Source organism: Bubalus kerabau, chromosome 10, assembly GCF_029407905.1.
Source record: "Bubalus kerabau isolate K-KA32 ecotype Philippines breed swamp buffalo chromosome 10, PCC_UOA_SB_1v2, whole genome shotgun sequence".
Lineage (NCBI taxonomy): Eukaryota > Metazoa > Chordata > Mammalia > Artiodactyla > Bovidae > Bubalus > Bubalus kerabau.
The window spans coordinates 47,726,081-47,736,540 of record NC_073633.1 but is presented as its reverse complement, the minus strand read 5'-3'; the positions used below and the strand labels follow the sequence as shown (position 1 = coordinate 47,736,540).

General features: G+C 38.3%; 1 protein-coding gene across 2 annotated transcripts in view; it reads left to right on the top strand.

Annotated features, from left to right (window-relative positions):
- Nucleotides 1-2,241: 2,241 nt before the first annotated feature.
- NEMF (nuclear export mediator factor) overlaps nucleotides 2,242-10,460 on the top strand; it is a 52,017-nt gene continuing 43,798 nt past the window's right edge. For both annotated transcript variants that reach the window (XM_055537560.1, XM_055537559.1), the window contains exons 1-4: nucleotides 2,242-2,411; nucleotides 3,266-3,334; nucleotides 3,447-3,549; nucleotides 6,699-6,824. In XM_055537560.1, the coding sequence (XP_055393535.1) occupies nucleotides 2,353-2,411; nucleotides 3,266-3,334; nucleotides 3,447-3,549; nucleotides 6,699-6,824 (357 nt within the window). In that variant the 5' untranslated portion in view covers nucleotides 2,242-2,352. The remainder of the gene's footprint in view (nucleotides 2,412-3,265; nucleotides 3,335-3,446; nucleotides 3,550-6,698; nucleotides 6,825-10,460) is intronic.

Below are 10,460 nucleotides of genomic sequence, written 5' to 3'. Positions count from 1 at the left end.
CCTTGAGCCAAAGTTAATTCAAAATCTCTGGTGTCATGTTCAGGAATTTGCTTCGATTATCACCACAGTGATGAGTGAATCACACCAAAGCTTGAGAATCACAGCTCTAGATGATCCTACTGCTGCTGCTAAGTTGCTTCAGTCATCCATAAATAACTACCTCTAAATTTTCAGTTGGGACAAATGCCAATAAAATCTGTTAGTGATTTCAGATATTCACCTTTATCTTCTCTTTGAAAATGGGAAGATTTATCCATTTACTCTTACCTCTAGTTTTTCTCACAAGTCTCTACGTATCCCTGATTCAGGAGTTTTTCAAAATCAAGAAATTATTCCAAAACCCAGAAATGATAGAATTCCATAGTAAATGATAGTTTCTTTATAATTATAACTTATCTTTATCTTCTTTTTCCCCTTATGTGTTTTCTTGTATTTTCCTTCTGTCGCTCATTTTCCTTGATAGACAAAGCATAAGCTATGTATAAGTTAGTAGAGTGGTTGTCTTATGTATAACTTAAATTAGTATCCTGTTCCTATCTCATGAGTCTAGGTCTAAGGGCCCTAAAGTGGGTGTTTTGCCATAACGTATTTCAGTTTTTGTTTGTAAAGAAGATCTGAGTGTTGTCCCTTTCTATGTGGATTGCTTTTATGTAAAATATTTAGGCATTATTCGGGAAATGCCTGAAAGAGCCAACATAAGAACCTTAGTATTATTTATGTCCAGTTAGACCTCTCACTTTTACTGTTTGTACTACAGTTAATGGGGTTCCCCGTCTTTCCTAAAACCTTTAAGTGGCTTATTCCATATTTTGATCTATTTTGCATGATTTACTGTGCCATCTGATGCAGTAATGCTGCGCTGTACGTGCTAAAGCTACCCACTGGGGCATCAATTCCCGGTTTCTTCTGAAATTATCCACCGAGCCGTTTTTTACTTGGAGTCGCCTTCTACTGGTGGGAATTCGGCTTGCCACGACTTGGAGCCGGTAAGCCCTAGAATTCTGGTAGGCCTGGATTCCTCGCCGGGCGCTGTGGCGCGCGCCTGTAATCCTAGCTACTCGGGAGGCTGAGGCTGGAGGATCGCTTGAGCTCAGGAGTTCTGGGCTGCAGTGCGCTATGCCGATCGGGTGTCCGCACTAAGTTCGGCATCAATATGGTGACCTCCCGGGAGCGGGGGACCACCAGGTTGCCTAAGGAGGGGTGAACCGGCCCAGGTCGGAAACGGAGCAGGTCAAAACTCCCGTGCTGATCAGTAGTGGGATCGCGCCTGTGAATAGCCACTGTACTCCAGCCTGGGCAACATAGCGAGACCCCGTCTCTTTTGAGTTCTTACCTTAAAAAAGGCTTTCTTATTTTTTTAATATCTTTTCATTTTTAATCTTACTTCACCATTATCTAGCGAAACAACTGAATATTAAGGTTGCCAAGTATTTATGGAGCCCCTATTGTATATCACGGAGAAGGCGATGGCACCCCACTCCAGTACTCTTGCCTGGAAAATCCCATGGACGGAGGAGCCTGGTAGGCTGCAGTCCATGGGGTCGCGAAGAGTCGGACACGACTGAGCGACTTCACTTTCACTTTTCACTTTCCTGCATTGGAGAAGGAAATGGCAACCCACTCCAGTGTTCTTGCCTGGAGAATCCCGGGGACGGGGGAGCCTGGTTGGCTGCCGTCTATGGGGTCGCACAGAGTCGGACACGACTGAAGCGACTTAGCAGCAGCAGCAGCAGCAGCATTGTGTATCAGGTACTATGCTGAGCCCAGGTTCTCCCAATACCTAGAATGGATAAGAATCTCACAGTAAAACGCAAAATGCTCTTCGGAGAGCAAGACTTATCAGAATAGGAATTTTTTTTTTTTTTAAGAGTTGGTTTGCCTTGATCATTGAGGGTAATTGTAGGGCGAATCAAATAGTCCACTGCGTTAAATTTCAACAGTGTACGCCCCAGGGAAAGTGGTAGTTCCTCAGGTACACAAAGCGGTACCTGGGTCCTAGTACGTTGCTCATAAATTGTTATGACCAGTAGGGGTCACTATGGGGGCTGGCTTGAATCCCGAGAGGCAAGGGAGCAAAGTAACCGGACAAGTTTGTAAGCTTTCCAGGAAGGAATGCAGTTTCAAGAGAATAATTTGTATCTATTTCGAATTGTTTTGGTACGACGAAAAGCTAATCGACGACGACTTGACTGCCGAACGCCTCACAAAATGTGACGCAAAGACGTTCGCTTCGAGGAGTATTGGATCTTCTGCGCGGCCGTAGATCCGCCTAGTGCGCCTGCGCATAAGAGGAGCGGCGTTGAGTCAGGCCGGCAGTGGAGGAAACTGCGGTAGCGATCCTCGAGGCTCGCCATGAAGACCCGCTTTAGCACCGTTGACCTCCGTGCGGTACTTGCGGAGCTGAATGCCAGGTACCGTATGTCGGGTGACCAAGCTTGTGCGGGGGGTGCAGGAGGCAGAGACCATGGCCCTACCGTAGAAATAAGCAGGGCCTTGTGTTTTCCCTCCCCCCCCCCCCCCCACCCCCGGGTGCTGTTCTCCTATAGACCTGCCTAGGCCTGAGTGGGCGAGCGCGTGACATCTTTCCGTGGCCCTGAGGATACCGGGGGACCCTGGCGGCCACGTGCGCCACCCCCCGGCTCTCGTGGGCTGCTGGTCTCGCCAGGTCTTGCGTCCCACTTTGGCAGGGCTCTCGGCTTGCCGGCCTGAGTCGCCCCGGTCTGGCAGGAAACGTTTACTAAAAGAAGTCAGGTGGACGCCAGGACACCAGTTAAGTCATTAGTTCCAGAGGTTTCCAGACCAGAGGCTTGGTTTGGTAGACTCTCTTCCTCACCCCAAAGAGTTTTAGCTGGAGGTAATAGATTCGGCCGGAGATCTGCATTCTAGTTCGGTTTTTATTAATATTTTATTATTATTATTTAGCTGTGTGAGCTTTGTCATATTTCTCAGGGCTTCGTTTACATTTTTTCTTCTGTAATTAGTTGAGTTAGATTTTAGCTGTATTTCCTAATGTATGTATTGGATCACTTTAAAAAACTCTTTAAAGCATTGTATCATCCTGGAGCTGGTCTATCACTTTTTTTAAAGTTACATTCGAGGTTTAGGCAGAAGGTTGCTGGCCTTCAGCCTCTGCACTCTGGTTGACCCCCTATCTTTAAAGATTCCCTCTTTGGCAGGCTGTGTTTGCGCCTACGCTTTAAATTGTGGGAAGTTTTATGTTTCAAATGGTAGTATGATTTATTATTTGTTTCTTTTCTCTTTGCAGCTTGCTAGGAATGAGAGTAAACAATGTTTACGATGTGGATAATAAAACGTATCTTATTCGTCTTCAAAAGTAAGAGCATTTTATAGGCTTGTTTTATCTTATGTAATTAATTTTTTTTTAAAGCAACCTACTGTTAGTGCTGGTAGGACCCTAAAGACATTTTGACTTTTTTCTTCTACAGACCAGACTTTAAAGCTACACTTTTACTCGAATCTGGCATACGAATTCACACAACAGAATTTGAGTGGCCTAAGAATATGATGCCGTCTAGTTTTGCCATGAAGGTAAACCTTATTATACTTGAAGCTTAATGTTAAGGCCCTGAGAGTGGTTACTAACAATTGAAGTTATAAACTGGTTTTTCTTTGTTGGTATAAATAAAAGAGATAAATACAGAGTAGTTGAGACATACCGGATGAATAAAGGAGATGTTTATTAACTTCTCCCTTTTACCCATCACACCACTTTGTGTTCCAGATCTTTCCTTCCCAAAGTTACCATTCTGATTGAAGCTTTTATAGAGCTGGACATTATAGCCTTCTAACTCTGTGCTTCTCACTATCAAAAAAATTTTGTTTCAGACCAACAGTGATCTTACTACAGCATCATTTTGATTAGTTACCCCACCTTTTACAATTGTCTGATATCTGAGTCTGTATCCTGCACCCCAGCACTCTTGGCTTTCTGTGTTCTGCCCTTCTTCCCTAGCCTTGTCTTCCACGGTTCACTTTTCAGCTGCCAGTATGTATTTTGTTGGAATACTCAATGACATTAGTATGCTACCAGCCATATCTTTTTACTTTTCACTTCTCTCTGTTTTACTGTTAAAACTGAGATCCTGCATCTGTGAATGTATTACCCATTTGCTTATTGACATAACAGGTATACTGAGAGCTCATGGTACAGAGGAAAGACGTTAGACTGAGATATACATAACTTCGAATTAATGGTTTTGCTGCTGAATACTTTTATAACTTGGAAATTTTACTTAACCTCTTGGGACTTGTTTCTTTAAATGTAAAATATAGATAATGCCTCTGTTATGGGGTTATTGGTGAGGATTGATTGAAGTTAAATGTAAAGCACCTAACACAATGCCTGACACATAGTAGGGCTCCATATGTATTAATTTCCTTCTTCCTCTCCTCCTCACTTTCCTTCAGAAATTTATTTGTTTTGGCATTGTGTTATTTCATTAGAGGCTTTACAGAGAAGATCCTTATCCCCAGCAACTTAGAATCTGTTTTGGATTACACGTTAGGTAAGTGTTTCCCAAATCGCAAGGCCTGTCACAAAATTATCAAATTCTTAAAAGTTTCATTTACTTAATAGTAAGCCAAAATGTTTCTTTTGGAAATTGTCCTTAATAATAATGACACTTTATATTTGTATAGCACTCTTCAAGGAATAATACTTCATTTGAGTTGTTTAGCAACTCAGTGGATATGAAGAACAAATATCATTTCAGTTTTACAGATGATATAACAGATAATAAGCTATATGCTTTTGGGATTGTGTAAACATCCCCAAATAAGGCTATATCAATAGGAGATCAGACACTCAAAAAAAAAACAAACAAACAAAAAAACCTTTTATGAGTTAGGTATACATGTCAATCTAAATATGTATACAAATTCCCTCCAGTGGCGTAGACAACATTAAGCACTTTATAAAAACCTACAGCTGTTACTGTTGTATGTCAGGCAGGATCATGTTTAGTATGTGGTAAATCAGTGACTTTTCCTGATTCTCACATTTGGGAATGCCAGATACAGCTTTGTGGCACTGACAGAAGCTTGTTTTCACCAAGATGCTAGTAGAAAAAGAGAAAACAGGTTTTACATATGTATTATATGTCTGCCTATACTCATGATAATTTTCCCTTTTTTACCATTCCATGGTGTGGACTTCTATTCCATTCAAAGATGCCTTTTATTTTCATTTTAACTTTATTTTTCTCATAAAAATATTACTGATTTTCACCTGGGGATTTAAAGATAGCCCTGAATGTAGGTCACTGTTTAAATCAAAATTAATGTAGGCCACTTCTAAATGAAAACTGTTAAATTTAGGAGGGGGAGATTATTTATTCTGTGAAGGTTGAAAAGTCTCATATCTGCCTGAATATAATGTGAGTATAAATTTCTGCCTGAATACATAAAATGAGAATTTTAGTCAGTTTAAACTGTAGCTCTGGAGAACTCTTCTTAGTTATGAAAGAATTGGCATTGATTTGAAGAATGACCCTGGATATTTCTTCTTTTTTTCTTTTTTTTAAGATGGTTTTAGATGAACTTACCTGTAAAATTTGTCTTGGAGTTGAGTCTTGAGGAAAAGAAAGCATCCTTTCTTTCTGGTCTTGACTAAGAGGTCTTTCAAATTCAAAAATGAGAAACAATTGTTAAAAATTTTTTAAGGAGCCACAGCGTAGTTTTGTTTTTGGTTGATGTCATACGTAAGATATTTATACTAAAGAGTAGTATGGGTTTCCCTCATAGTTCAGTTGGTAAAGAATCTGCCTGCAATGCAGGAGACTCAGGTTCAATTCCTGGGTTGGGAATATCCCCTGGAGAAGGAAATGGCAACCCACTCCAGTATTCTTGCCTGGAGAATCCCATGGACAGAGGAGCCGGGGGGCTATAGTCCATGGGATTGCAAGAGTCGGACACGACTGAGTGACTTTCACTTCGAAGGGTAGTACATGTAATATAAAACAGTAGGTATTTACCAAGTAAGTTGCCTTTGGGTTTAATATGTTCATTTTATTTTAATTGCTGATAAGAACAAGAACCTTACGACTAGGGATAGAAATGGGATTTGATAAAAGATAGGAGTTGCTGTATTTGGAGTTGAGCTAAGTTGTTCAAAAACTTGGAGATAGTACCAGAAAAATTCTACTTGGGCTTTATTAATAAAGTTTGTGAGAATAGGTTATTAGTTGTAAGTTGGAGGACTGATTTACAGTATTTCAGTAAGCTCATGGTTCAGAATTTGTATTTGAACTGAAAGATTAGTGGAAGTCATTAATCTTGGACACAAACACACTAAAAGGAATTTGGGATATTTAAAAAAGTGGAGTAGAAAGAGGCTTTAAAAAAAGGTTACAGTTTTGTGTGTGGTCTTCAGGACAAGAACAGGAATTTATTTAGCAGTGTGTAAAGCAAAAAAGTAAATTTCATTATCTGTTATTGTCTACTTAAAAATTGAATATGAAATACTGTTTCAGAGTTAGCAGAGTGGTCTGAAATAAAATGTATTTCTTCTGATTATCATTCTGTAAGTTTTGATTTTAAGACTATACTGTTTTATCTACTAGTCTTAAGATATTATTCCTAATGAAAATTAGAAGAAGAAACTTACTTATAAACCAATACTGAATGATTAGAAATTCACTTTTACTATTTAAATGCCTTTTTCTTCTCTTTCTTGCTAGTGCCGAAAACATTTGAAGAGTCGGAGATTAGTCAGCGCAAAGCAGCTTGGTGTGGATAGAATTGTAGATTTTCAGTTTGGAAGTGATGAAGCTGCTTATCACTTAATCATTGAGCTCTATGACAGGGTAAGTTAAATTTGGGGGTGGGGTGAGGAGAATTCACTGTATTGTCGATTATTCATGTAATAGTGCCATCAGACATGAGCAGGGAACATTTTTTCTTGTGAAAGGCCATTGATACACTAGGATAATGTAGTGCAATGCAAGTAAAATGTAATCTTCCATTAATCTTCATTTTATCTGGAGGCCAGAATTTAGGCAGACCATAGCCATTTAAAATAGTATTTGAGGGACTTCCTTGGTGGTTTGTGGTTAAGACTGTGCTTCCACTGGGAACTAAGATCCCATATGCCATGTGTGCAGCCAGAAAAACAAAAAATAATAACATTTAAATGTGGTAGATGAAGATCTGAGAATTGAAGATATTATCTGGTACTTTAAATTTCAGGACTAATGTGATAGAGCCAGCAAATTGTCAAATAGTTTTGTCATAAACAGCATTTGAGACCTAGGGACATTGCCACATTTTCAATGTCATCAGTTATAAGAGGAAGACTGCTGATGGCCTCACCATTGTTCTTGCCTCTTAATCCTTCTCTTAGTTACCTGTTCTATCTTGGAAATGTTTTTTCATTAACTGTCAACAGCAAAATAAATTCCATTTGCATGAAAAATTTAAGTATAAGAAGTGAGACCATAGAAATGCTAGGTGAAAATATGGATTAAGATGGATGAATTTGGGATGAAAAAGACTTTTAAGCTTAACAGTGAAAATAATAAATATTACTACTTAACCTACCAGTAAGACAGTTTAAAAACTGAGTAAAGCAGAAAACACCATGAACTACATATGAAGTGAAAAACTAGGGAGAAGTATTTTTAACTCACAGGATAAATAAAGTGTTCATAACCCTCAATATGTAGTTTTCACAAACCATTCAAGTGGAAAAATGGGTAAAGTACTTGATTACACAATTCAGAAAAGAATAATACAAATGGCTTATGAAAGCATGAAAACGTATAAATTCACAAATTACTGAAAGATAAAAATGAGATATTTTTCTTTCTCCTCTTATTCTTTTTTTTTTCATCAGCATATAAATGATTGGAATGTTTGAGGACAACCAATATTATCAAGAATGTACAGGGAGTTCCCTGGTGGCCTAGTGGTTAGGACTCTGAGCTTTCAGTGCCATGGCCCAGGTTTAATCCATGGCCAGAAAAAAGACGAATTAAAAAGTTGTGCAGGAACAAGGGCAGATTAGAACATTATTTTCGAGGATTATTTGACAGATTATAACATGATTTTTAAAGTTTATGTGCCTAAACCTTTGACCCAGGAATTCCACTTCTAGGAATTTATTAAAAGCGTTTGAGGCAAGTGCTCAGAAAGGACCATGTCAGGGATATTCTTATAGTGTTTATAATAGTTAAACTTGGAAAGAACCTGAATGTCTTTGTTTTTTGCTTTTTCTCCTTTTCTCTGTGATTATCATCTCCTGAATGGTCCCATTTATTTCTTGCATGAGTCATTTGGCCTGGACTTAACTACAGCTCTTCGGTGGAAATTGGTCCCTATTTGTTCCTTATATGTGAGATAGAAGAGAATTTTTGTCTTCTTTCTAGACTCCAAGCAACTCCAGTATTCAAAGCTAAATTTCTTCGAATAAGAAATTAGTTAAATAATTAAGGGAGACCCAAATAATAGAATACTGTGTAATTTTTAAAAATAATATTGAGACTTTTTTCTTATGTTTTCACAAGATACTTTTAAGAATTTTCAAATTTTTGTTAGATAAATGTGCACTTAGTGAATCATCACAAGTGAACTTACCTGTGTTAGTTATTGACCTGAATGTGGGACAGGGATAGCAAGACCAGCTGCTGATCCCTGCACTTTCTCTAACTGTCTGTGCACTTCCCTTTGCCAGTGATCCTTTCCCCTTCTGCCCCCTCCTCCCCTGCAGGCAAGAGCAGCTACAGCTGTAGCCCTCCTGGAATTGATTTTTGTATGTGGTCTCAGGTAGTGGTCCGTTTTTAAAAATTTGTATGATAACTTTTTAAAAACTTTTGTTTTGAAATGATCATAGATTCAGAGGAAGTTGCAAAGATAGAGAGGTCTGGTGTAACTTTCACCCAGTTTCCCTTAGTTGTACATCTTATATAATCGTATTACAGTGTCAACCAGGAAATCAATATTGGTACATAGAGCCCTGTGCATTTTACCATGTTTGTAGATTAATGTAACCACCACTGCAATCAAGATACAGAAGTCTTCCATTACCACAGAGATCTTCCTTGGGATAACCCTTTGTAGTAACACCCACCTCACTCCCTCCCATCCCAGCACCCTGGCAACAATTAATTTGTTTCATCTTCATAATTTTGTCATTATAAATTGAATCTTTAACAAAGAAAGCGGCCTCAAAACCTTGGTTAAAAGGACGTACCGGATACTCTTAAATAGGAGTTGATAAACTATATAACCTATAGCCTCTTTTTGTAAAGGCTGTGTTTAAGAATGGCTTTTACATTTTGAAAGAGCCCTTTAAAATGAAAGAAGAATATGCAACAGAAACCATATGTGGCCCACAAACCCTAAAATATTTATCATCTTGCCTTTTATGGGAAAAGTTTGTTTACCCCTGCTCTTAAATAATAGACTCATATGTCAGCTAATATTGGACAGATACCAGTCTGTATCAAGGATGCCAAGTTAGAATTTTTAAGACTCTTTTTAGTCTAGAAGCAGATGTTTTCATGAAAATAGAGTGTTAACCTATGATCTGGGACAACTAGAATTGATTATATAGGACTGAGTAAATTGGAGAGTAATTGGAGACTGAGTAAATCTGATTGTGGTTATTTTTTTCAGAATATCGTTGATTTTATTTTTGTGATAGTTACATGATAAAGCTCTTTACCTTTCTCTGACCTGTAATTTGGTAGACTATACTAGTGCAAATCTGAGTGATATATTCTTTAAATGGTAGTTTGCTCTCTTTGATCCCTTAGAATTTAGGTACAGTTGCCTTTTACTGAGATTGTTTTACTGCCCATTGACAATGTGTATATTTACATAGGTTCAGTAAGAATTTTTCCTTTTTACCAGGTTACAATTAGGCAGATTTGAGGATAAATCTCATTTAATTAGATGTGAAAAGCTCACCATTAAGGAATAAACGTAACACTTCGTGAGTGGAGCCTGTGTCCACAAAGTCCTCCTGAGAACCTAACCTTGGACCTCTTGTGTGGCATATAGGATCCTAGCCTGCAGTAAGTGAGGAAGGTCACTTCTTGTAGATCTGCATGACTTCAGGTAGAGAAGAATTTACTTATATTTGTAGGTGTACCACAGATGAAGCCAGTGGTGTTTTGTTTTTTTTTCTTTTTTGGCTTCTGTGGCTTTGAGTTAGAAGCAAATAGTAATTTTTAAGTCTCTGGAATAATAGAGGCTATTGAAAATAAAATTCCAAATTTCTTGTGAATTCTTCAGGCAGCAGTGATTATTATGGCTTTGTAACTCTTGATACCATGTGGCTCTAGATTTGCTTTCTATAGTACAAGGAGGTTTATGTAGTATATGTTAGTATTAACATTTCTTACTTTACCTGTGTAAATCAGTCCAAGAAGCAGAGTAGCTTGTATATGTGTAATCAAGAATAATTTTAAATGTTGTGATTGTAAGAGGAGACTTAAAAA